This window comes from Emys orbicularis, chromosome 18 (assembly GCF_028017835.1).
Source record: "Emys orbicularis isolate rEmyOrb1 chromosome 18, rEmyOrb1.hap1, whole genome shotgun sequence".
Taxonomy (NCBI): Eukaryota; Metazoa; Chordata; order Testudines; family Emydidae; genus Emys; species Emys orbicularis.
In genome coordinates this window covers 20,698,358-20,725,906 of record NC_088700.1, presented here as the reverse complement: position 1 = coordinate 20,725,906, position 27,549 = coordinate 20,698,358, and the positions used below count along the sequence as shown (strand labels likewise).

At 43.1% G+C, this 27,549-nt stretch overlaps 1 protein-coding gene across 1 annotated transcript; it reads left to right on the top strand.

The window, feature by feature from the left end:
• The first annotated feature begins 1,594 nt into the window (after positions 1 to 1,594).
• Positions 1,595 to 27,549, top strand: MAN1B1 (mannosidase alpha class 1B member 1). The gene is made up of 13 exons (XM_065418824.1): positions 1,595 to 1,720; positions 4,085 to 4,193; positions 4,964 to 5,091; positions 6,566 to 6,726; positions 9,079 to 9,188; positions 11,359 to 11,544; positions 15,183 to 15,331; positions 16,119 to 16,307; positions 18,411 to 18,601; positions 19,906 to 20,026; positions 23,367 to 23,564; positions 24,621 to 24,752; positions 27,342 to 27,549. Exons 1-13 carry the CDS (start codon positions 1,595 to 1,597, stop codon positions 27,543 to 27,545), a joined length of 2,004 nt encoding a protein of 667 aa, XP_065274896.1. The 3' UTR covers positions 27,546 to 27,549.

Here is a 27,549-nt window from a genome sequence, read left to right as displayed (position 1 = left end):
CTCTGGGTCTTCGGGGGCAATTCGGTAGCGGGGGGTCCTTCCGCCCCGGGACCCGCCGCCGAAGTGCCCTGAAGATCCGCGGCGGGGGGTCCTTCCGCTCCGGGACCTGACGCCGAAGTGCCCCGATGACCCGCGGCGGGGGGTCCTTCTGCTCTGGGACCTGCCGCCGAAGTGTCGGGTGTTCGGCGGCAATTCGGTGGTGGGGGCCCCCCACTGCCGAAGACCCCAGGCCCCCTGAATCCTCGGGGTGGCCCTGGGGGACTCACTAATGTGTTCAGGACTAGTGTGTTTGTGAAGGACATTAGAGAGAGTGGGTGGAAGTTCCCTGCTAAGCACTGGTGGGAGTGGGGGAAATTTGCAATGTGCGCAAGCCAGGGAGGTCATAAGGGGAGCACCGTACTTCCCCAATGGCCTCAAGAATCAATGTGCTTTTCAAGAACTAGGTATTCTCATGCCAGAGCTTGAAGACAGGACAGCTCGAGTTGTGCCCTGGGGCTCCCTGGGGCTACATGTTGAGCTGCATTGAGGGTTGCCAACCCTCCAGGATTGTCCTGGAGTCTCCAGGAATTAAAGATTAATCTTTAATTAAAGATTATGTCATGTGATGAAACCTCCAGGAATTCGTCCAAAGTTGGTAACCCTAGCTGCATTAGCTGAACTGGCCTTGGTAAAATGGTTGCTGTGCCTCACCCCCACTGTGGCTGCATTGTGATGACAGGTGAAACGATCCCTATCTGTAGCCAAAGGGTGATCAAATTCTGCACTAAGTGCCCTGCCTGGATGGTGGATGTAGGGTACCACCTGGCCGGTATTTGACTGGCCTGGCCTTTTTTTTTTTTTTTATGGCTTTGCGAGAAAAATAATTTAATCTGCTGGGTTTTTTTTTAAGTTTGTCTAAAGATTTGCATTATTATCACAATACACTGGGATATCTAGTGTTCAAAGTTTCTGTGGCCAGCTGCAGTGTTCCCACCTCCGCAGTTTAAGCGATAAGAGATCAAAACTGTGGGCAATCCAGCAGCCGTGTGCCACCAACACGCAAGCGCACGGTGCGCGGGTGAGAGAGGGCTTGAGTCGTGCGAGAGTGAGGAGGTGTGCAACATTACCGATCTCTTATCTATATGCGTTATCTCTCTGGATACTATCAGTGGCTGTTGAAGGGGGGTTGCGGAGTCGCCTTGTGGTTGGGCTTATGGTAGGCTTGCTTTGTGGGGGAGGATGCCAGGTTTGTTTGTTTTTTTGCATTTCAAAGGTGATAACCCTAGGTGGAGGTCTTGGGGGGGGGGATGTTTCACAATGAGGTTTGCTCCCCCTTGCAGGGGCGCAATGAGGGATGATGGGGGGAAGGGCAGCTCTGGTGCCCCCATGGCCACCCAGTAGCCAAGGCCCGGCGTTGCTAAGGCATGCAACGGGGAGGCTGTTGCTATGGGCGCCATAGAGTCCCGCTAGGGCGTGAGGCTAGAGAGGCACCCGGAAGCGGGCTCGTCTGGCGCGGCTCGGAGGCTGCGGAGCAGGATAATGGCGGTTGGGGCGGACGGAGGCTGGCGGTTGGGAGCGGTGCGCGCGCCGGGCTCTGCGTCCTGAAACCGCCGTTATGTACTCGGCGTCGCCGCCGCCGCCGCGACGGGACTTCATCTCGGTGACGCTGAGCCCCGCGGAGGCGGCGGGGGCAGGCGGCTACAACAACAGCAAGGCCTGGAGGAGGCGCTCCTGCTGGAGGGTGAGGGAAGGGGCCCCGCCCCCGCTGCAGGGGGAGGGGCCCGGGTGGGGGGCCAGCTTCCTGCTGGAAGGGGAGGGGCCCGGGTGACGTGGCCGCCCCGCCCCCTCCCTGCTGGAGGGGGTCTCATGGAGGGTGAGGGGTCCTGCCCCTCCGCTGGGTGCGGGGAGACCCTGCTCCCTGCTGGAGGTTGAGGGGAACCTAGTAGCCCCGGCCCGCGCTGGAGAGGGGGGGCCCTGTTGGAGGAGGGGTGGAATCCCAGGTTGGGGGGAGGAGGGGTGGAATCCCAGGTTAGGGGGGTTTCCCCTGCAGTCAAGGGAAGAGGGAAAATCCCCCCACTGTTTGAAAGGTATGTGTGGGGGGTGGCAGAACCCCCATTGGAGCGGGAGCGGTGCTCCCCCACTTGATGTGGAGGAGGGTCGGGGTATCTCCGACACTTAAGCAGGGGTGCGGAGGACAGGCAGTGGCAGTATCGGTGAGGGAGTGCCCATTCCCCCCACTCAAAGGGCACCCTAGATGGTGAGGAAGAGGGCATAAGGCACCCCTGCCTAGGGAAGGTGGGTGACAGGGCAGCAGCTCTCTTCTCCCAGTCTAAAGAAAAGAGGTAGGATATGCCTAGAGGGGCACTGGACGCCCCCCCCCTCCTTTTATCCTACCCATCTCAAGGAAAAGAGGTAGGATGCTGGTGAACATGCTCGTGGGGAGGGTCTGGGGCTACACCTTTTCGTCTTCCTCTTGAGACAGGAGAGAAGTGAGGTGAAAGCATTAGGAACTTTCATTCCCTTCCCACCCTGGTGAGCTGCTGCACTTGTACTTGCCCTGGGGAACCAAGTTGGGGATAAGGATACGAGTAGCCCAGGAGGTGGTTGTGATAAAAGGTGACATAGGAGATTGAGCAATATAAACGTCTCACCCTTTGTGTTGGGGAGGGATGTACAAGATCAGTGTACAGCAGTGGTCCCCAAACTTTTTACCTCAACCCCCCTTACCCTGTCCGCGCTCGCCCCTCCCCCCTGTAGCCGGGAGCAGGGAACGCAAGCAGGAGTAAAGGGGGCTGGAGCCGGCAGCCGGGGCCCCGGGTGTAGAGCCAGGAGCAGAGCTGGATAGCTCTCCCTCTCTGCCCCCCTGTGGGGGCAGGCCTGGGCCCTAGCTGCACCCCCCGAATGTTCTTCTGTGCCCCCCTAGGGCAGCGTGCCCCACAGTTTGGGACCTCTGCTGTACAATGATCAGTTTAGGGAATAACAGGAAACGTATGTCTATGCTGGTTGGCAGAGTGAAATGTGTTGACATGTCAGTCTTCACTGAAATGTTTGTGGCCTGTGGTTGCTTGCAACAGTGTGGATGCAGTTGGTATCTCAATCCTGGTAGGAGTGGAGTGCAAGGTTTGTGGAAGTACCGTGGGGCAGAAGAGCTTCTGGAAAACTGAGGGATGTGCCCAAATGCTGCTTTGCCCAGTGAGGGAAGGGTTTCCCAGTGCGAAAAGTTAGCAGCAAGCTGTTACTCTGGTTTAACCCCCCCCCCCCAGTGAAATGTATATTTTAGTGCCCCGCACCATACATACCAAGACCCAAAATGTTATCACTAAATGCAGTTTACTGAACATCTGTAATAGAAGGCTGGTTTTTACTGTATTCTGGCTTCTGATTTCGTAGGATTGTACTTAATTGTGAACAGTCTCTTGTGTTTTATTTTCTTGTTAATTATGCTGTTGGTTTACTGCACTTTCCCAAAGCTGAATGTGGGTGGTTGTCTTTTTTTGGTGGCAGTCTCTCGTTTACATAACAGTTTCACAAAGAGTGATTGTCCGAGGTGGGGTGTCTTGCTTTTCCTATCCAGCTTGAGATGCTTATTTTATTTTTAAGCTTCCTCTTTTGATGCACTAATGTCATTTTTTCATTCTCCCTCCTCCCCACACCTATTTTGCTTCTGCTTTGTATGTCCCTTGTGTATACCATGTTGGCCAGAAGGGAGGAGCCTCTTGGCTCTTTTCCAGAACCAAATCTGGGCAGATGCATAGATCAGCCAGTGAAAGGTTGCTGTAAAAATCCGTGTACTGTAGCTGATGATCTGTCTGGGAGATTTATCACAGTGCAATTTCTCGAGTCTCCACAGACTCCGGCAGTGAGTGGCCCTGATCTTGTTCTCAAACCTAGCCTACCATATGCTAGCATGCTGTGTTGCTATTTTCCATATCATGACAAAGTAACTGATCTATTTTCAAAATAGGAAACAGTGTAAAACCTACACATAATCAATTTCATATTTTTTACTCTGAAAGAACTTCCATGTGTTCGTTTGTTTGACAGCAATGGGCTGGCTTTCTACTTGTCATGCTAAAGAGTCTTCCTCTTATTTATTTTCTTAAAGAAATGGAAGCAGCTTTCTCGACTACAGCGGAGTGTAATTCTCTTCCTGTTTGCCTTCTTGGCAGTCTGTGGAGTCATTTCATACACAAACATGGGGGAACAGTGGAAAAGTACGTCTTTCATACAGTTCAAGGTTGCCCTAATAAATGTCATAAATGGTTAAGATTGCTTGTTCTTAGTTTTTGTAATTACATTTTTACAAGGTGTGCTCAACATCTGCCAGAAAAAAATATTTTATTCAGAAGTTTAGTTAATGTGACATACGTTTTATTGCAAATGTTCAGGTAGAAATTACCCTATCCATCCCTTTTAAAAAAATTTGAATAACAGTTGGTTCATTTTGGTTCTTTATCCTGAATATCTGAAGTGACATTTTGTTTTGGCTAATAATGAGTTTAGAGGCTGCAAACATCCTTAGTACTTAGTTTAAAAAATAAATAAAATAACAGCCCAAACCTAAAGACTTAGACGGTAAGATAAACAATTCTCTCTCCATTGTGATTATGCAGAAGGCTTGAACTCTTTAAGCACTTTTGGGAAACAGGACCAAGTTTACCTTCAACACTGTCTTCTTACAGCATTGAAAAGTTTTTGTTTGTTTGTTTTATTTTTTTTTTAAATCAACAAAAAAAACCCCAATCTATTATTATGGAGGCTTGTAATTTAACTCTTTCAGTTAGACATGTAAGATCTGTTGGCTTCTGTAGCATTTTTTTTTTTTTTTTTGGCAAAGGTATCACTTGCATATAAAATAGAGGTGACTACCATAGGGCTTGTCTACATTTGGTGTGGGGAGAGTTATTTTTCCAGCTAGCATCGAAACTGTTAATTCCTTATGCAAGGTAGTTTGATGTGTACTGAATGTATTTTATACATATAGGTCTAACGAACAAATCATCAGAAGATCAGAAGACAGAACTAGAGATCCCTGGATTGAAACCAGCAAATCCAGCTGTTTTACCAGCACCGCAGAAAGCAGATGCCAACTACCCGGAGCTTTCACCTCAGGTATTGCAAGGAAAAATGTTCGTCTTAACCCTACCTAATAGGGTTTGTGAAAGCTGCAAATAGCATTTAATTCCAATAGTCGTAATGGAAAAAGAAATGAAGGCCTGTTATAAGAATTAATTTCCTATGGGTAGAGAACTCAACTCTCAAGAAAGGCTTTGGTTCCAGTGAGGGGTGAAAACATTGTCTACTTTCTGGCTTTTGTTTGTATCCATAGACTTAAAGAGGAGAGAATAGCTCTGATTTCTGAGAACTCTCTTCTTAGCTCAGTCTGAAGGAGCTAGTCAGCTGTCTAATAGGAGCACTAATATATAATGAAAGCATTTGGGAGGTGGGGGTAAGTTATTTCTGGAATTCTCAGTAGATATCATATGGGCTTTGTTTAATAGTGAACTTGTGTTCAGTATGTTTCCTAAACCACTGGTGTGCTTGTCACTGCTGATACTTCAGGCTTTTGTGACCTGGTATTCTAGGCTCCATCTTACTATCTTGATGAATCTGCTTGTGCTTGGTCTAGGCCCAGGCATACCACCATTGCCTGCCTCCCATTCAGCAATATGTGCTCTAACCTGCTATGGAGTACTCCAAACCTCAGTCCTGGAAACGTGAGCAGCCCAGGCTCTGTGGCTGACTAGAGTGTGTACAGTTGAATATGAGGCAGGGGATAGTCGGCATCTCTGGTAAACTGCAACAGCTTCCCAGAATAGGTGGAAATAATAATAAATCTAGTAGCTCTCTAACTCTGAGATACTCTGAAGGTGTGTGAAAGTTACTTATTTTATGGATACACTTCTAACGGATCATACAAACTGTCTGGTTTCCAAGAAATTCATTGGGAGAGTAATAGGAAAAAGGAACTCTGTTTAAAGTGTGTGTGTGTGTGTGTGTGTGTGTGTGTGTGTGTGTCTCTCTACACACACTCTCCTGTTCACACAATTAGTTCAGGGAATTTAGGATTCTTTGTTTTAAATGAAAATGATCTCTCATGTGGTGCTTTCTTCTAATTTGTATAATGTACATCTACTATGAAAAATAATTCCTGGTATTGGATCACTTCTGCATTGCGTAAGCCCTTAGTAACGCATCTCTTTGTTATAACTAGTGTCAACTGTTGCACCTTGTTATATATATATTTATGACAGTTTCACATTTTTGACAGTGCTGTGTGTTATAGATATACCTGGTAATGATACAGGTAGCCTAATATCCTCACTGGTAACTGTTACCCAAGGAGCTACGTACAATTTTACCAGAGATAAAAAATTCAAACATGATTTCCCTCCTCCTCGGCCTGTCTGGTTGAGATGAAAGGTTGCATGCTGTGACCTGTAGTCCCCTGCACTACATCTCTGTATTAAAAATGAGGGTATTTTCAGGTTGCATTGTACAACTCTGGGATGCTTTTGGACTGGGTATTGGCCACCCATGCAGTAGATCATATGCATCTTGGTTTACTTTTGCCTTTCTTTCTTAGAAACATTCAAAGCCTCCTCATGTCCGACGTGGTCCTCCTAATCTGCAGATCAGACCGCCACGGAGAGATGCAAGGGTAAAGGCCCAAGATGTTGCTGGCAAGACTGAGGAAGAACCTGGCCAGGCTGATAAAGAAGAGAAAACAGAAAAGTCCATTATTAGGTAGGTAGAAATATTTCCAAGAATTTACAATTTGCTGGAGCAGTCTTCTAGTTTTGTTTTTATTCTCTCAGAATCTATTGGGGGAAAAAGATGAATGTACAAATTTGTGAGGGCTTTTCATTGTCTGCCTAGAATGTTATTTTACTTCTATGCTTCTTTGGCCTTGCATAACAGCAGAGTGTTGATTTTTGCTAGGTTGATTTGCTTGGTTAGCTGAGTTTTTGGTGCCCAAAGGCGCCACTCAGGGTTTGAGGCCCCATTAGACTAAGCACTGTACCAATGCACAGGTAGACACAGCCCTTTCCCTGAAGAATTTGTCTGTAGGATTATTTCACTCTATCAATTTGTTCTGTGTTAGATGTTAATACAATAGCACAATCATCATTCTCTTAGTCCTGATGTACATTTGCAAATTGTATCGGCATAACTGTCTGTCGGGGTGTGTGTGTAGGTTTTTGGGTTTTTTTAATCAGTGTAATTATGCATACTAACCTGTAGTATGGATTAACTTATACAAATATAAAGGTGCCTTATATTTGGAATAGCTTATTCCCCTACCCATATGGGAATAGCTATACTGGTATAAAGCACCTTTATACTGATATAACTGCATCCATGCTAAGGAGCTTGTACTGCTTTAACCATATTAACCAATATTGTGAAAGCGTTACAACTTTCTGGTGTATTAGTCATGGTGTTCACTTAATTTGGGAATACGCAATAGCATTTGACTTCATTGTTCAATATAGAAAGAATAGTAAAAGTTGACCACAGATACCTATGGTATGTTTACACTAGATATAATTTCCTAAAATTTTTCTCACCCTTGCTGCCACTGGTGCAGCTCAGTTGGTAGTAGCAGTGGCACCTTGTCTGCAGTAGTGTTCTAGCCATCATATCATCGAAACCCTCTCACAGCGATTGTAGAATCTTATCTACCCAAGCGCTCCCAGCATTGCTACCACTGACTGGAGCGGTACTATTGGCAGCAATGATGGTAAATCTAGGAAAACGACTTCAGTGTAGGTCTGTAGTATGCTAGTAACAATGTCAATATTAATGCAGTAGTAGTAACTGGATCTATAAGGTCTATCTTTTTTTAACATACAAGCTTTGTGAGTTCTATAAACCATGCTTCTCTGTGGGTAGCTAAAGTTCATATTGAAATTGAGTTAATGTACAGATATATAAAAGGACGTTGTCAAAACTGTTAACCCTCAACCTGAACCTTTTCTTGACTTTGGTACTATTTATAAGGTTTTACCTTCAGAAGTCTGTCTATATAATTCTTTTCCAAACTGACTTATGATGCCACTTTGGTGAGAAAAGCATGTAACAAAACAAGCATTTTACATTGCTGCTATCCTGTGTTCACAGTTGAATTCTTAATTCTCATTTGCATGATACTATTTTAATCAAGTGCGAGTGATTCATGCAATAATTTCAAACCTGGAAGACAACACCTGTAATATTTCAAATGCAGTGCTCTTTCACACATTTTGAGTTTGTATATTTCTGATTCCTTTAAGAAATTCCATTACAGCAGCAATGGTTTCATGGAATCCTAAAAGCCCTCATGTTTCTTAATTCAATTCAATAAAAGATTCATTACCATTTGCCTGGAAGAAATCACTGACTTCAAATAAAGATTAATGAGCCAATAAGTGATCTTTTCCTATCTTGTGCCATGATCAAAATGTCATTTAGTTCTCTTAAAAAACAACGAGGAGTCTGGTGGCACCTTAAATACTAACAGATTTATTTGGGCATAAGCTTTCGTGGGTTAAAAAAAACCAACCCACTTCTTCAGATGCATGGAGTGAAAATTACAGATGCAGGCATAAATATACTGACACATGAAGAGAAGGGAGATACCTTACAAGAGGAGAACCAATGTTAACAAGGCCAATTCAGTCAGGGTGGGATGTGGTCCACTCCCAATAATTGATGAGGAGCTGTCAAGTAGACCACATCCACCCTGACTGAATTGGCCTTGTTACCTTACAAGTGGAGAACCAATGTTATCTCCCTTCTCTTCATGTGCCAGTATATTTATGCCTGCATCTGTAATTTTCACTCCATGCATCTGAAGAAGTGGGTTGGGTTTTTTTTACCCACGAAAGCTTATGCCCAAATAAATCTGTTAGTCTTTAAGGTGTCACCGGACTCCTCGTTGTTCTTGTGGCTACAGACTAACATGGCTACCCCTTTGATATTTAGTTCCCTCTTTATCAGGCTGTTGTGAAAATATGAAATGAACAATGTTTGACAGTAGAGATAAGGATAATTCATTTTAACTCTTGTCTCTATTTTAATCGAGTTAAACATTATTGAAATACCTTGTACTTGCAGTTGGAGAGGAGCAGTGATAGAACCTGACCAAAGCACTGAACCTCCTTCCAGTAAAATAAAGGAACCAGAAAAAACATCATCTGTGGAAGTGGAAGATCAGAAAGAGCCAGGTAATAGGCTAGAGACCAGCACCTTTCTCATTATTGACCATGAGATTTAGATGTTTATATCTCCCTGTTCACATTCACAGTCAAAGTTATGCCATCCCTTTAATTAAATCTGCTATTTTTAGCTAAGATAGAGTTGCTTCCTGTGGGAAAGGGGAAGAACTGAATGAAAAGAGATTATGCATTGTTCATCTAGAACATCTAAGTCCTGCAGCATACTTGATCTGCTGTGACAACCTGCAGGTGCATGTTTTTTCAAGGTTTCTGGTGATTCACAAATAATACTGAGAACTGAGAATATGAAAATACTGATGCACGAATATTGCATCAGATGTACTAGTTGTTACCATGGCACAGCATACATTGCTGTAATTGCCAGATCATGTATCGATAGACTGCATGCTATAGTTGCTGCCACAGTGCAGCTCACCCCTGCCTGCTTGCCACGCCCAAACGAAGTGTGTGTTTTTGCTTCTGATATATATTGGCTGCATGCATCTGTACCCTAACCTTGTCCTGGATACTGCGTGCAAACATTGGTAACGAAATGGAAGATTCAAAAACAAACCACAATAAACCATAAGCCCCAGAGTGATTTATTAAATTGAGTATATTTAAACTATACTTACTTATCCTTAATGAAAGTGCTGTCTTTATTTCTGCAGCAGCAGTGCCTCCTGTGTAAGTGGACAGCAGTGGAAACAGGATGGCCCTACACTAGGGAATGTTTTTGAGAGGCTCCTGGTTATTGGCTTCTCCTTTGCCTTGCCAGGAGATGACATCGTTGTGTTGGGGAGCACTATAGGCACCTGCCCTCAACCACCTTCCCTGCTCTGCAAAATGTACATTCCCCTTGCTTGGTGAAGCACATGGTCCCTCCCATTTAAATATATCTTGCTACCGTTTTTTCCTCGTTTCTCAGTATGTGCATGCCTTCCTGCACAACCTTCCTCCCCTTATTTAAATTGGCCTCTTGCCTTTTTCTCCCTCCCTGAAATTGAGAAATAAGGGTGTCACTGAAAATAGGCAGCATGGCCTGATTTTTCTGTCTGCTCCACCTCCCAAAAGGAGACGTGCCCTCCTGTTGGGAAAAATAGCTGTTTAGAGAGATGGCTTGAAAAGGACAACTTTCTTTCTCAACAGTGGTTTGCTGGTCTCTTGGAGACTGGTCGGGGGGGGGAAGGAAGTGACTTCCTCCATTTAATTCATCACCCACTGCTTTTGAGGATTACCAGGAATAGACAGCTGCAGCAGCTGTCTCTTCAATTGCTCTCCCAGTGCAGCAAAGAATCTGGGAATCTGCTCTCTGATGAGCTAGTCGGAGGGAGTTCTTGTTTATTGCAAAACCTGGACTTTACCTGTAATAGCATGCAGTGCATTGGCATCCTGATGTCTAAGTGCCCTTAATATAGGTGGGACTGATAGCAACACCTATTATGAAGGTTGCCAGACACTCCCATAATAAGACCCGTTCTTCAGTTGCTCATAACTTTTTGTCAGACTTTAACCACTTGGGCTGAAATTTTTCATGCTGGGTGTCTGCCTCAGGCTGAATTGTTTTTGGAAAATTTCAACCAAAACTGTTCAGCTGTTTTCGAGATCAAGGCTAGGGAAAATAAGTTGTTTTGCTGATAAATTCTGATGGTCTTTTCTTTGAAAAGCTCTAGCACCCCCATGGTCTGGAGCAGGGACTTGAAATTGGGCAGTAGAGGAATGAGATAGGGATCCTGTGGTAAAAATATATGATCATGTAATTAAAACTGTATCATAATGCATACTCACAAGGGGACTGAATTAAGTTTGTACAGGCAACCTTAATTCTGGGATATCTTAAGTTAAAAATGCTTGACTTGGCAACCTTAATAATGTTCTTTTAACATTAACATAGTTTTTTGTGTGTATTTCTCTAAATATTATTTTTGGAGTTCTGTGTTAATGAGATTTCCATTGCTGACTCACTAAATCATTGGTTAAAAATATTGACCGCTTACTGCGGGTTGGAAAGACCCTATTACAAAGGAATAACTTCAGGTAACTGAAGCCAGTGTAATGTAATCTTTAGTTGCAGAGATGAGGGCTCTTGATTTTGGGTAGAGTTTGTGGAGAAGAGTCTCATGTGGCTGCATAACTCTGAGCTTCAGCATTCTTCAACAAAGTTGCTTTCCATTCACAGTGCCCATAAATGAACGTCAGATGGCTGTGATAGAAGCATTCCGCCATGCATGGAAAGGTTATAAAGAGTTTGCCTGGGGACATGATGAACTGAAGCCTTTGTCCAAATCCTACAGCGAGTGGTTTGGACTCGGTCTTACGTTAATTGATGCATTGGATACCATGTGGATTTTGGGCTTAAAAGAAGGTAATTTTCTTTCCTTTTCCTATGTTTCTCCCACCTCGATACTTTTCTGGTTCCAACAGTTGCCATTAAGGCCAACTGATCATTTTATGCTTGGTGGCTGAGAGGCAAAATATTTTATTCCAGTAGCTTTTGGGGATTCTCAGTATCTATTGAACTAATATGTTCAGAGCTCCTTAACATGGGCAATTGATTACACTTTGGCTGAGCAAATTTCATTTTGTCCATGGGGAAAATCCAAAAATTTGCTGTTAAGGGGGACACTTCTTTGTTTTTAAGGTGTTCCTTCCAACTGCATCCGATATGTAAAAGCATTTGTGGAATAACTTTGCTGGCTATATCTATTGATGAATTGGCATTCCTGCTATAAATTGGGACTGGATTATTAGGTCTGCCTGTGGTTGTTTCCGTACTAAAACAACCAGTGCCCCATGATGGTGCTATGGTTGCTAAGATACTGGAGGTCAAGTATCAGGGGGTAGCCGTGTTAGTCTGTATCTACAAAAACAACAAGGAGTCTGGTGGCACCTTAAAGACCAACAGATTTATTTGGGCATAAGCTTTCGTGGGTAAAAACCTCACTTCTTCAGATGCATAGGTCTGATCTGTAACTTTCACTCTATGCATCTGAAGAAGTGAGGTTTTTACCCACGAAAGCTTATGCCCAAATAAATCTGTTAGTCTTTAAGGTGCCACAGACTCCTTGTTGTTTTTGTAAGATACTGGAGGGGCCTTTCTAAGTCCCAGTCTTGCAAAGTCAGTCTGGGATCTTTTAGCTTGTGTATAATCACTGTTAATAAAGATATTCTACATATGGAACTTAGTCAACAATTCTGTATATAAACCAGAAAATAATTCAGTGTTCTGTTGGATCTGCAATGCTTAAAGAAATAAAGCTAATAACTTTTGCTTTTATTATAAGTATATAAGACACAGAATCCACACAGATCTGTTGATTAAGGCAGTGGTTTTCAAACCGTGGGTCGCAACCCAGTACTGGGTCCTGGCGTCTCTGGTCAGCACCACCAACCAGGCAATTAAAAGTCCCATCAGCTGTGCTGCCCAGCTAAGGCAGGCTAGTCCCTACCTGTTCTGACACCGCACTGTGCCCCGGAAGCAGCCAGCAGCAGGTCCAGCTCCTAGGCGGTGGGGCCACGGGGCTCTGCGCGCTGCCCCCGCCCCAAGCACCGGTTCCGCACTCCCAATGGGAGCTGGGGAGGGAGGGGTCGGTGCCTGTGGGCAAGAGCCGCACGAGCCGCTTGCGCATCTCCGCCTAGGAGCCGGACCTGTTGCTGTCCGCTTCCAGGGCGCAGCGCAGTCCGCGGTGCCAGGATAGGCAGGAAGCCTGCCTTAGCACCTGTGCTGCCCCGCTGACCGGGAACCGCCTGAGGTAACCCTGTGCCCCAATCTCCTGCCCAAGCCCTGAGCCCCCCAAACTTGGAGCCCCTTCCTGTACCCCAAACCCCTCATCCCTGGCCCCACCCCAGAGCCTACACCCCCAGCCCAGCCCTGACCCCTTCCCACACTCCTGCCACAGCCCAGAGCCCCCTCCCACACCCTGAACCCCTCATTCCCAGCCCTGAGCCCCTCTCACACCCCAAACCCCTCATCCCCAGCTCCATTAGGTCATGGGCATCAACAATTTTCTTCAACTGGGTCACCGGAAAAAAAGTTTGAAAACCACTGGATTAAGGCAGTGCTATTTTTATTCACTTTTCTGACTTTAACCACACTTTAACACTGGTAAGCAAGCCACATTTTTACTTGCTTAATTATGTATTGTCTAGCAAAATTCCCTCCTAAATTTAATAGGATACAGTACTCATCACTTCCTGTCCCAAACTGTTGTATACTCTCTGTTCACTGTATGGCAGGTATCCTAATTCACTGCAGAAGTGGCTGTGTTTTGGTACTGGGTTTTAAAACCTCAGTTTCATTTTTTTTGTTTTTAAGCTACTGCCTTACATGACTACAGAAAAAAAAAAAATCACTTAATCGGGACATGTAAGTTAAACAAGGAAACTACAAAGCAGTATTTACAAATACCTGAAAATGTCTCCATTGATGTGCTTTGAACAGCTGTGGCATCTGTGGAGACAGCCACCTTTATAATAATTCCACAACAAACACAGTTTGACATGTATCAAGACTGGAAGATCAGATCTGCCGCTAACGGAATAAGAGACTGCAGGAGTCTTCCACAGTTCTATATTTTCTTTACTTGTTTGATTTAATGCGTACAATTTAAAATCAAACACAAAACCCACTGTGGAAAATCTCTTGTCTCTCTCACTGCATGTCTGAGCTCTCTTGATGTTTCATCAGGTTGACAGTGTGACTGCGTTCTTATAAAATATTTAAATATGAACTGCAGAGTGCTTTTAAAATAAATTATTAGTGATTTAGACATGTTTAAAATGGACATCTGATTGGAAACTTTTATATTCTATCGCAGTTCTCCTTTAAGTGATTGCTTCATAGTCTGTAAAGCTCTTTGGGATTCTTCAGGATAAAAAAAGCTCTATAAATGAAAGTTGTGTTAGAGTGTGAAAATCTTTCTCTCATGAGTCTGTGAATATAAAAACTGCTTCTGTAAGAAAATTCTGGATTTCTCTATTGCTAGACAGTGATAAGTCTGACAGCACAATTTACTGAAGTGGAATGTAGAAACCTATTTTGTCATCCTTACTTAAGGCCTGTGTAAAAGAATGTATTTGTAAACAGTGATTTTCTCACAAGGGAGACGGATCTGTGGTAGGTAGATCTTGGTGAGCTATCCTAGTGATAGTTTAACATCCAGAAGTCTCAGTGGAAGGGCATTAGTTTCTAACCTTTGCATTCTGTGTCCAAATAGATAATTGGCAACATTTTAAAGAAGCAACTTTGTTTTCCCCAGTACAAGTTCCTGGTAGTCCTAGATGCCTGGTGTCCTGAATACTTAGAGATCTTGTGGTTAAAACATTAGCATGGGACTCAACAGACGTCTGTTCAATTCCCAGCTCTGCCACAAACTTCCTGTTTGACCTTGGGCACGTTACTTAATCCCTCCTTATCTCAGCACCTAATCTGAAAAATGGGGAATAATATTTCCTACTTCATAAGGCTGTTGTGAGGATAGTCATTAATTATGGTGAAGTAATGCAAGGCCATATATATACATAGATAGTATGTTGGGAAGCTGACAGGCAGTAGCTTTGATTTAAGTAGCCTTAAAAAAAAGTCTTATGGTGAAAGTGTGACTGATTGTCATGGCCAGTAAAATAGGTGGTAATAGACTGCAGGCTTATATTGAGAGAGGTGGGTTATTGGGATACCAGGATAATTCCTGTTTGCATTATTTTAATAAAGAAGGAACGTGCTTTTACAAGACCTGCTAAACATGTAATTTCTCTGCCAAGTACTTGTCTCCTTGCATATCCCCACATTGTTGTATTGCATAGGAATTAAACTGATGCCAGGTTTGTGTTCTTCAGTGTATTTGTAATCTCTTCAGCTTGCCCCTTAAAAATACAGGTTCCTTTTGATAGACTGAATAAGAATCAAGGCAGTATGGCATACTAACTCTTAATCTGGTCATTTGAGTGTGCTGTTATAACTACAGTGTGTTTCCTCCAAAAGTTGTTCCCTTTTGTGCCTTGCAGAGTTTGAAGAAGCAAAGAAATGGGTGGCAACTGACTTACTGCTTGATAAGAATGTGGATGTGAACCTCTTTGAGAGCACCATTCGTATTCTGGGGGGTTTGCTGAGCGCCTACCACTTATCTGGAGATAGCCTCTTCCTGGAAAAAGCTGTAAGTGATTGAGTCTCATAGTCCCAGGTAGAATGTGTGTCTCGTGTTGGGTAAAGTGGCAGAAAGGTTCATCAGAAAGTAAACTCTGCCACGCTTTTCCTCTGTATTCCACCATTACTGCCCTAGAGGCTTCTTGAATGTTTTCCTCATCTTTAAAAATAACAGGAGTACTTGTGGCACCTTAGAGACTAACAAATTTGTTAGTCTCTAAGGTGCCACAAGTACTCCTGTTATTTTTGCGGATACAGACTAACACGGCTGCTACTCTGATTCCTCATCTTTGCCTTCCTGGTGTCATCAGAGCTCTAATTACCTTAGGGTTCCATTTTAATTAGAATTTCCCTTAATTCCTAATGTAAAGACTAAGATGATACATTTAAGGATCTTTATTATATTTTTACCCAGTTAATTTTTTTTTATGGGAAGAAAGTCCTAGTCAATGAATGGAGTGGTTACACGCAGGTTCCCTGTCTTGGGAAATACAGTGGTATTCTCCTTCCCCTCCCCAGTGCCGGGACAAAGGCCCTGTGCTTGCATTAAGGATTATCCATAATCTCAGATTGAAAACGTGTTACATGTGATGTGCAGAATGAACTGTAGTGTACAACAACGGGAACTAGGTAGAAGCTATATGCCAATTACTGTGAAGTAGTGATTCTTCTTAATATTTGCCTTTGTTCCTCGTAGATGGGCTAAAACTAAGCTGCAGTTCTTTTTCCTGTTTTTTGTTTGATTGCTGAGAGAAATAATAAAGAATTTTTGTTCCATGCTTTTGGGTTCTCTTTAGAAAGACATTGGGAGCAGGCTTATGCCAGCATTCAACACACCATCCAGGATACCATACTCAGATGTAAACATTGGCCGAGGCACTGCCCACCCACCTCGTTGGACGTCTGACAGCACCGTGGCAGAGGTGACCAGTATTCAACTGGAGTTTAGGGAGCTCTCTCGTCTCACTGGAGATGAGAAATTCCAGGTATGGGAGAACCAGTTGTCATCTTCTCTTCCTCTCTCCACCACTACCTCTCAGCCTCCACCCCATTATTGGTGAGGCTCACTTAGATTGCCTGTACTCTTTTCTCCTTCCATTCTTCTAACAGAGATCAAAAATATTTCTCACTGTGGCAGCTGGAGCAGATTTCATTGGTTGATGAAAGTAAATGCCATTGCGTTGCTGATCCACCTCCTAACAAACACCATCTCTAAAACATCTTATCTGGAGCAATTTTATGCCTAATCACGCCATACACATCACTATTTCTGAGTAGTCACTCCACCTTTCAGTTTACTGGTGAATTCCTGGTTCTTATAATCTCACAGCTAAAGAGAGTTAAATGACATATCCAAAGGGAAGCAGCTGGCGGGGCGGGGGGGAAGAGTCCATTACTTTTCCAGTTATTTTTTTTAAAGTAAATACCACAAAGCTCATAGTAGAGGTGAATAATTTGCTCCTTTCATCAGAAGGAACTTACAAGAAAAATCTTTGTTTTTGATATGCTTGTGGTATCTTTTGTGTTGTCTGAGACTAGATTACCTATAACTGGCTTTTTGAAACACCAGGCTATAGATAAACTATATAGAGCTGTTCTCTTAGTATTTAAATTCTGTAGGAGGTGCTTAGATATCCCTACATTAATGCTAGTGTTGAAAGCAACTAAACTCCCTTCGTAAGCTGCAGGGTGCTTATCAGCTGACTCAAATTCCAGTTATGGGCATGGTGTGAAGGTTGTATCTGGGAGAAAATAAGCCAAAGTACTAACAATGTCAAAGGCAGTGGGAGGTGTATTCTTTTTGTTTTAGAGGTGATTTTTGTATAGTGCCCCAAATCAATTTATACATAAGGCCCTACTTCATTCTCAATATTGTGGATTCCCCCAAAAGTAGGCTTTTTTAGGGGGGAGGGATAGCTCAGTGGTTTGAGCATTGGCCTGCTAAACCCAGGGTTGTGAGTTCAATCCTTGAGGGGGCCACTTAGAGACCTGGGGCAAAATCAGTACTTGGTCCTGCTAGTGAAGGCAGGGGGCTGGACTCGATGACCTTTCAAGGTCCCTTCCAGTTCTAGGAGAATTTATATTTATTTATTTTTTATTTTCACTGCAATTTTGATTTTTTTAATTAGCTTACTTGCACAATCCACAATTTCACATACATTTTGAGTATGCAATTAGTACTGCACTAACATTCAATGCCTGTAAAAGGGTAAAGTGACTGGACTTGATTTCTACAGCAGCTGTGTTAAGACTGTGTTAAGACTTAGTCTTTTGAATTTTATATTGTACCAGTCACATTTTCATTTTATTTTATTTTAAATGAATGTAAGATAGTTGCAGCAAAATGTCTGGTTATCAAAAAAATTAGCAGGCATAACATAATACTTGAGTGTTTATATCATTCCTGCACATTTTTCTTAAACACATTCTGGCTTTTCCAAATCACTGCTGTTAATGAAGGTCCATTATTACTTTTCTGCAATTTTTTTTCCATGTCTTGTCCGCAACTCCTCTGCAATTATTTGAAGATCATCCAACAATTCAAGTAGGGCCTTATTTATACAGTTATTTGCAGGAACTATAGCTGTACATTATGTATGTGCAGTGGTCCTTAGCTATACTCGTGTCATGAAAATCTCAGTAAAAAAAAAAAGTTGGCATCATTACCAACTTGAGTTGAGCTATAGTATTATTGAGAAATATTTCTGAGCTTCACTGATCTCCTCCAGAACAGACACTGTTGAAGGTGTTGCAGGCCACTTAACCTGACGTTAGAGTTAACCTAATGTTCTGTCAGTCGGTGTTTGAATCTGACTTCTAAACGACTGAGGGACCTGGACTCACCACCATCGCTGATTCTAGCTTGAGAGAGTTGTATTCTTGAAAAGGAAAGCTGATAAAAAATCTCTAACTATTCCCACCTCAGATTTGCTGTAGTTTCTCTGAAGCCATAAGCAGCAACTGTATTGGAAAAGGGAAAAAATCCCACAACTGTTGACTGCTCCAGGCCATTTAAGTAACATTGAGCTGTGTAGTTGCATTGTCTCATTCAAGGTGTATTTTTTTTCCAATGTGTTTTTTTTCTGTAGAAAGCAGTAGATGCGGTGATGAAGCATGTACACTCTCTCTCAGGGAAGAATGATGGGCTGGTGCCCATGTTCATAAACACCAACAGTGGGCAGTTCACTCACCTGGGTGTCTACACTCTGGGAGCCAGAGCTGACAGCTACTATGAATATTTGCTCAAGCAATGGATCCAGGGTGGGAAGAAAGAAAATGAGTAAGTTCTCCCCACTTCCTGTGTCAGTTTAAGAATGATGTAAGCTATAAGACTTGCTACCCTAGTTGGCGGGTTAGAAGGAAGAGTATATTATGCAGACTCTGATATGAGCGTATTTGTGAGTAGTTTTTAAAAAAAAACCCAGCAACAAACAAGCTGGGTCAGCAGACGTATTGGTAACTGCATAACAATGTGGGGATCAGACTTCAACTTGCAACTCTGCTTCCCCCCTACACAGGGTGTTGAGGGTTGTGATTGTTACAGATGTGGGAGGGATTTAAATTGTTTGCAGCAGGTTCTGTTGTGTAAATAAAATGATGTTGCTCTGTAGGACACATCACTTTTATTCTCTCTGAAAGTGGCAAGGCATTTTGCAGGCTCTGTTAGAGAGGGATTAGTGAGGAACCTGCTGGAGGGCAGGTACCACATTCGTGATTATCCCCTTTCTAGTCCAGATACAGGACTTAAATTTGAATCCGGTGCCTTGGATTCCAGTGTGTTTCTCTTGTCTGGCCTGAATAACTGGGAAGCACCTTGTTTTGGGATGAGAGGGGTTTGAAAGGGTTTGTGGGACTAGGGAGGTGTTATTGTGGGAAAGAAAGGCACTCTCTCTCTCGCACCCACCCTTGAATATTAACCTTACATAAGAACGGCTATACTGGATCAGACCAAAGGTCCATCTAGCCCAGTATCCTGCCTTCCGACAGTGGCCAATGCCTGGTGCCCCAGAGAGAATGAACAGAACAGGTAATTATCAAGTGATCCATCCCCTGTCGCCCATTCCCAGCTTCTGGCAAACAAAGGCTAGGGACACCTTGCCTGTAGAGGGTGTCCTGCAGATAAGGGTTGAGGAATATCTTTAGGGAAAACTTGCATGACTTCTGCCAGTGCTGTACCTGTTGTGTAGATGCAGAACTTCAGTCTCGATTGGTTCTGAATCCAGCACCTTTCACAAGCATTAAAATTCACAGAGCACATCTTTACTTTTAAAAATTGTTTTAATTATCATGCTATTCTCAGAAATGTGTTTTTCTCCTATACACCCTTGAAAGAAGCTAAAGATTATTAGATATATTGGAGATACATGCTAGATGCATTTTGTATAAGCATGATTACTTGGATTTTTCTTAATGCTTTATATTTGACTAAATATCTTAAGTAGTGCCATTGAAATCAAATTGCAAGTTTCTACTCTACAAAAAGTGTGGCCTTTGAGATGCATGTACTGTATCTAAAGTATGGTTGGATAAATCTACTTTAAAATGTGTATATTTGGGCCAACTGGGAATGGTTTTAATTCACAGACTGTTGGAAGATTACATGAGAGCTATAGAAGGGGTGAAAAAGCATTTACTTCGGACATCACAACCCAAGAAGCTTACTTTTGTAGGTGAACTTGCTCACGGCCATTTCAGTGCCAAGATGGTAAGCACTGTACCTGATTTTTTTCAGTGGCTCTTATGAATACTGTTGCATTCCCCCTGAGCTGTCTGCAGTTTTGTAGGGGAGAGATCTTGAGTGCAGTAGTTATAATAGCTATTTGATCAAATGTGTATTCTATGTGTGTGTGTGAAGCAAAGGTTTTGATAGTGGCTGCTGGAAGATCTAAAAAATGAAAACTGGCAGGGACCCTTGCAATCTGCAGTTGCCTTGTGCATTTGGATTACACCAGTGGTTCCCAAACTGGGGTTTGCAAAATGTTACAGGGGGTTCTTGGGGGAAAAAATACCCTAATGGCGGACAGAGCTGTCCCTCGGGACTTCGGGCAGCACAGGACCAGCAGCCCGGAGTCCCGGGGACTTCCAAGAACTATGCAGATCAAAGCAAGCATATCCATCACACTGAGGAGATTTAAACTTCAAGACTCCTTATAAGAAATGGAAAGGGAGGTGGATATTTTCTGCTGTTTTTAAAATTAAATAGGCTGCTAGTGTTGTTTTTAAAATTATTATGAAGAACAAGTTTAAGTTTTTTGTTTGTTTGCCTGGATGGCTCAAGACCCGAATGCTTGTGTAGGAGGAACTCTGTATTTGAGCTGGCTTCTTAAATACCTTCATGCTGTATCACATCTGATACTCCTTGATTAAACATAGGAGCCTTGTCTTACAACAGGCTTAATCAAAGCGATACAAGCTGCGAAAGTGAGATGTTGGAAGAGTTTTGCCGTTTTCATAATGTAATAAAATTAACACTGTAATGATAAATAATAAATAATAAACAGTGTGTAATAAGCATGTAATTAAAAAAATTATATTTCCAAGAACACTGCTTTTATAATTTATGCTCAGGTAAGGGAGAAAATCCCTAGACATATTCATTTTTAGGAGGGGGTTCGCGAGACTTGACATTTTAGTGAAAGGGGTTCATGGGTTGTTAAAGTTTGGGAACCACTGGATAACACTATGATAGCCTGTGAAGGGTGGTGGTTTTGTTTGTCTTTCTGTTTGTTCTCTGGGCAGGTGCTGTCTTAGTTTAAAAGAATGCTGGGTTCAGGTCACTAGTGACAGTATTGAGTAGCTAGGTTACAGGTAACAGTCCCTGCTGTGGACAGAGGCCCTTTATTTGCTGATCTGAATCTCCCTGTGAGTTTCCACTTGTGCTTCTGCAGTAGAAAACACATTCAGTGCAATCATTTGTTACATCATTTCAGCATTTGAAACTCTGAGATAGTGCCTATTTTGTGTATTATTCACTTTTTCTACAATGCAAAAATACAAGGAAGTAAATGATCTAATTAGTAGTTAAGGCATGAGTGTGGAAATCAGGTGATTTGGAAGTTCTGGTATTGGCTCTGCCACAAACCTACTGTGTGACCTTGGGCAAATTACTCCATCTCGTTTCCTGCCTTTTAGGTGGCAAATACTTGATGCAGGAATTACTGAGTGAAATTCTGTGCCTGTATTGTACCAGAAGTCAGATTAGATTATCATAATGAACCCTTCTGGCTTTAAAATCTATGAATTAACACTCCTTTTGAAAAGTACTTGGAGTGCTTTCTGTGTAAGACAGTATATAAATGAAAGTGACAAATAGTTGTAAGTGAGCAGTGCATTACTAATGTATGTGTAAATCTGCCCCCTTAACACTGTATGTATGAGTACATTTAATTCAGTCCCTGCAGGGCAGAGACTTTTACAGCATTTCATTTATCATCTCTGCTTGAAGGGTACGGCTGGAACCTCACCAAACCTGACTAGTTGAAAAGATGTTAATGCTGTTACTTCAGTCTCTCTACACTGATATTACCATCAGTATTGACCACTGCCTGTTGAATTGGACGGGGATCTTGAGAGCTTTGTACAGAGGTTCTCTATGAGCACTGTGAGATTGGCAGGTGGTGGCAGTGGGTGTCTGATAACCCCTTTAGGATTTTGGAATGGTAGAAATGAACAAAACTCCAAATTTAATATGTAATCCTGTTGTTCACAATATCAGTAGGGCATTAGTCTTACTGGAAAGGACTGTTAATCTTACTGTAAACTGAATTTCAGTGGAGGTGAGTACTGAGAATTGTATATGACATAGGTTCCCAACTTGTTTGTGTACGGACTTTGTTGACTGTTGAATTATTCATGTAACATTTCACAGTATTCTCAGAATGATAATCACATGTAACTCAGTTGTTTGAGAGTGTTGCACAATCCTTGCGGTAATACCTATACTTCTGTTCCTTGAATAAATAACTGAATAATAAAGCTGTAGTGTGTACAATTCATGAAGGGAAGATTCTTGTAACCCTTTTGCTCCTGCGGCTGCCTCTGTGCAGGAATAAAATCCAGTGTTGTTCTGTGGAATGTTGGCTGTACCAAGGAGATGAGCCTGATATACAGAGGAATAGTCAGGATGCCTGACTTAAAGTATCAGGTGTTTCTGACACTCAAATGGATAATAACAAAAAAATTAAAAGTTCTAGTGGTAGGAAGGATGTTCAACTTTACCCCTTGCTCTGTTATATTCATATTAATCTATATTTATCAGAATAATCTGTATTTAAACTTCAAATACTTCCCCAAAACCTGTTACCCTTGGTTTCTATGGCTAATTTCTATTTTGCCTTTTGTTTTACTTCAGTCTCTGCTTCAAAATATCAGAGCTCATGAAATTTGCTTTCTGTTCATAGTTTTTATCTTAACCCTCATCCTTCTCTTCTCTATCATTTTCTTTTGTCTACTTTTTGTGTTTGAGCAGTTTAGCTTTTAACCTGTCTGGACCATTTAAAATGTTTAAAATGCACCATGAAAAGTTAGGGTGCTATATAAATATTAGAGACACTATCAAATTGAGGGGTTTTTTTCAAATTGACACTTTCTGATAGAACCCTCTTGAAATGCTATCTCCTGAATTCTTTTAAAACTAATTTTGTAAGGTTTTTTTTGGTTCCCCTCTTGATTGATTTTAAAGGTCATTCAGTTTCTCCCTTGCTAATCGCAGTACAAGGTAACAAAGAAACTGACTTTACACAAAGTGTTACGAAATGCACCAGGGTGGTAAACTGAACAAGATGAGAATTTTTTTCCACTAGCTTCTTTTGGTTTTAGTAATTTAAGGTGTTATAAGTATCAATAGTAGTTACAAAATCTTGTGACTTCAAGTTGACAGTGAGTCTCCTTTAGTAATGGCGCCAGCCTCATGTCATGTTACATTTCTGCTTAACAAATAATTGTGGTCTTTAAGCGCTCTATATCCTTATTGTACTGCTACAGGGTAAGTCAAAGTCTTATTTGTTTTAATACTTCTCACAGTGGATGGTGCTTTTGTCTTGCAGGATCATCTAGTTTGCTTCTTACCTGGGACACTGGCTCTTGGAGCTCACAATGGGCTGACTGCTGATCACATGGAGCTGGCCAAAGCCCTCATAGAAACTTGTTACCAGATGTATGTTCAGGTAGAGACAGGCCTGAGCCCAGAGATTGTACACTTCAATCTCCATGCACAAAAGGACCGCAAGGATGTGGAGATCAAGGTAAACAGCCCTACAAGTATCACTACAAATTGACATCTGTGTATCTCTTGCTTTGGATAGCTCTGTGCACATATCACATTGTTTCTATGAAAATCTCAATAGAATCTCTACACCTGGGGATGGATGCTCTTTGTTTTGATGGGTAAACTTCCTCTCTGTCTCTCCTCGGGCAAACACTCCCTAGGCTTGACACTTTTGAATGATCTCTTAACTTTCACAAGCTGACTTGCATATAAGTATTTGAGGCATGTGTGAGTGGTGGAGGAGAATTGAACATGTAGGGTTGGATGGGACCTTGAGAAGTCAAGTCCAGCCCCCTGCGCTGAGGCTGGGCCAAGTGAAACTAGACCATCCCTGACAGGTGTTTGTCCCACCTGTTCTTTAAAACCTCCCATGATGGGGATTCCACAACCTCCCTTGGAAACCTATTCCAGAGCTTAACTACCCTTATAGTTAAAAAGTTTCTCCTAATATCTAACCTAAATATCCCTTGCTGCAGATTAAGCCCATTATTTCTTATCCTACCTTGAGTGAACATGGAGAACAATTGATCACAGTTCTCTTTATGACAGCCCTTAACATATTTGAAGACAGCCATTAGGTCCTGCCTCAGTCATCTTTTCTCAAGACTAAACATGCCCAGTTTTTTTTAACCTTTCCTCATAGGTCACATTTTTTTAAACCTTTTATTGTTTTTGTTGCTCTACTCTGGACACACTCACTCTCTCTTCAGTTTACCCACATCTTTCCTAAAGTGTGGCGCTGAGAACTGGACACAGTACTCTAGCTGAAGCCTCACCAATGCTGAGTAGAGTGGGACAGTTACCTCCTCTCTCTTATATAAGACACTCCTTTTTTGCAACTGCATTACACTGCTGACTGATAGTCAATTTGTGATCCACTATAACTCCTGGATCCTTTTCAGCAATATTACTACCTACCCGGTTATTCTCCCATTTTGTAGTAGGTACCAAAGAAGCTACAGGGTACAGTCAAATTGCTCTCTGCTAATGTATCCTGCTCCCTGACTGAATTATGATCTTCACTTTTTTGCAGCCTGCAGATAGGCACAACCTGCTGCGACCTGAAACTGTGGAAAGCCTGTTCTACCTGTACAGATTCACGGGGGATAAGAAATACCAAGACTGGGGCTGGGAGATCTTGCAGAACTTCAATAAGTATACACGGGTAAGGCCAGCATGCTGAGCAGTAATGATCTCAGGAGTGTATCTAGGCAAAGTCTTCTGCGTATAGGGACTTTCAAAGTAAAGCTGAAATTGCTCATCTTCCAAGAATCATAAAAATATCTAATAGGTAAAACAAAGCATTAAGAGCTTGACAGAGTATTACAGTATGTACTGTGCCTTGAAGCCTATGTACTTAGGCTTATGCATTTAGTACTTAGCACATTAAGGAAAAAGACTTTTCATCATATTGATAAAAGCTATATATTAAGAGAATTATGATGAGGGCAGACTTTCTCAATTGCCGGGATGGATTGTCAGCAGGACAAAAATGCTGACCTATATCCAAACAAGTTTTGTTTTGTTTGTTTTCAAGTGAGTCTCAGCATTACTTTTAGCAATTTCAGATATAGTTTCTAAGGGGCTAGGATTTTCTAGTGCAAAATACCAATACAAAAACCTTCATGGTAACTCACTGACTTCAAAGCATCAATTGCTTTAACTGCCAAGATACTTTAATAGATACCTGTGAATATGTATCCATTGTCTGTTAAATCAGGGGTTCTCAACTTTTTTCTTTCTGAGACCTCCCCCCCAACATGCTATAAAAACTCCAGGGCCCAGTGGGGTGTGGGGAAGGTGGGGCTCTGGCCTCCACGCATAGTTTGACTTCTATTTTTTTTTTGGGGGGGGGGGGGGGGGGGGGGGAAGCGGCAGTGGGGCTTGGGCCAGCGCCACACAGCAGGGCCCAAGAAGGGAGTGCTCCCTCCACCCCCTTACTCACCTCAGCAGGCCACCCAGCCTGTCTGGGTTATGGGGGGAGGAGGGGTGCGGCATGGGGCACAACCACAAATTATAACTCAAAGGGGGCAGGGGGTTCAGCTCTAAAAGTATGAAAACTGCTCAGGGTGCAGGGAGAAGGGTAGCGAGGGACTGTGTGCAGACAAGGGGTGCAGGGAGAGGGGTAGCTAGGGGCTGTGTGTGGGGAGGGCCTTCCTCCGCGGTTGCTGCTCCCCGAGGGCTCTGCTGGCCCCAGAGCTGGGTCCCCCTGCTGAGGTGGCTCTTACTGTCTGCATGAGCCGTCAAAGGGGGCTGGGAGCTGAGGAGCAGCTGCAACCCCAGGCACCAGCAGGAGGAGATGGAGGAACGCTGTGGCTGCCCTCTCTATGGCACCAGCCAGAGCAGCAGCTGCCCCACTGTGCCTGGCTCCAGCCTCTGACCTGGCCACAGGTCGGGGCTTCACGGGAGTTGGGGGAGAGGAAGTGGGTGGAGCTGTCCCCAGGACTGCCCCACTCTGGATAAGGCACTACAGTTTGGGCTGGGGGGGGGGAAGAGCCTCTTTTGTTCCCCCAACTCTGCCCCTGTGCTCGGGGCTTCAGCCCCACAGCGGGTATTGGGATTCAGGGCTTCAGCTGTGGGCCCCACAGCCCCCATGGGGAATACAGATCCCCCCAGTTTAGAACTGCTGTGTTAAATGATTAGATTGTATAACTGAGTTGTGATGTTGATGAAAGAATGTGTTTCATAAATGGGATGTCACTCCCATAAAATTTACCTTTTAACAAAGATAATTTGAGAAATGAATTTTAGTCCAGCAAAGTTTCACTGATCCTTCCTTGAAACCATCCAGTTTCTGCTGTGATCGTGTCAGATCTCACAAACTAAGCAAGATCTGGCTGCTGGGATGGTACAATAGTTGGGTGGAAGGTTTCAAAGGAAAAAAGAGAGTGCTGCAGGAGGTCGTGTTAATGCCTCAGTAGGGGCATTCTTCCCTTTGGGTATGTCTTCACTACCAGCCGGATCGGCGGGCAGCGGTCGATCCAGCGGGGATCAATTTATTGTGTCTAGTCTAGACGCTATAAATTGATCCCAAGCGCTCTCCCGTGGACTCCTGAACTCCAGCTCGGCGAGGGCAGGCGGAGTTGATGGAGGAGCGGCAAGAGTCGACTCACCGCAGTGAAGACACCACGGAAAGTCGATCTAAGTACGTCGACTTCAGCTACGTTACTCACATAGCTGAAGTTGTGTAACTTAGATCGATTTCTCCCCCGCCCCAGTGTAGACCAGGCCTTTGTGTTTGTGTTGAGCCAGTGCCCCAGCATAACCGTAGAGGAGCACTGTGTTTCTAGAAGTAGCTTTTGGATGAGCTATACAATTATGGTCCAGACTGCTTCGGGCCATGGGATCTTTCATGACCATTTCTCAAGAGTAGAGGTATTAAGCCTGTTGTCCTGACCAATTTCAACCTGGTAATTACAGTAATTGCCTCAAATTTCTTCTGCAGTTTTGATGGGACATTGTCCTCTTCACGTGTCTTGTAGCATTTCTTTCTGCTGTTAAACATGCAACATTTCACAGTGATGTGGCTTCATTTTACTGTATGTAGTTTGTGTATCAGCTTGTAAAGTGTTTTGTAATGCTTCAGAATTGAAATTCTTTATGTAAGTTGCAAAATATTATTTTGAAAGCTTTGCCTGCTTTTCTAATGTTTATTTTCATCTTTTTTTTAATCAAAATTGGGAGTTTGTAGATAACACAGAAGTTCTTTTTGGCTTATAGAAATATATAAAATTGTTAATTGTCTTTTGCACAGGTTCCTTCAGGTGGTTACACTTCCATTAACAACGTCCAGAACCCCAGTAACCCAGAGCCAAGAGATAAGATGGAAAGCTTCTTTCTTGGGGAAACACTCAAGTATATGTTTCTGCTGTTTTCGGATGACGTAGACCTAATCAACCTTGACAAATATGTATTTAACACAGAAGCTCATCCCCTTCCTATCTGGGCACCAGCATAGAAGT

Excerpts from the sequence above, each read along its gene's own strand:
- MAN1B1 (XM_065418824.1), top strand. The coding sequence starts at position 1,595 with ATGTACTCGGCGTCGCCGCCGCCGCCGCGACGGGACTTCATCTCGGTG. Across the intron at positions 15,332-16,118 it reads GCCTCTTCCTGGAAAAAGCT|AAAGACATTGGGAGCAGGCT; the intron begins GTAAGTGATTGA and ends GGTTCTCTTTAG. Across the intron at positions 20,027-23,366 it reads GCCATTTCAGTGCCAAGATG|GATCATCTAGTTTGCTTCTT; the intron begins GTAAGCACTGTA and ends TTTGTCTTGCAG.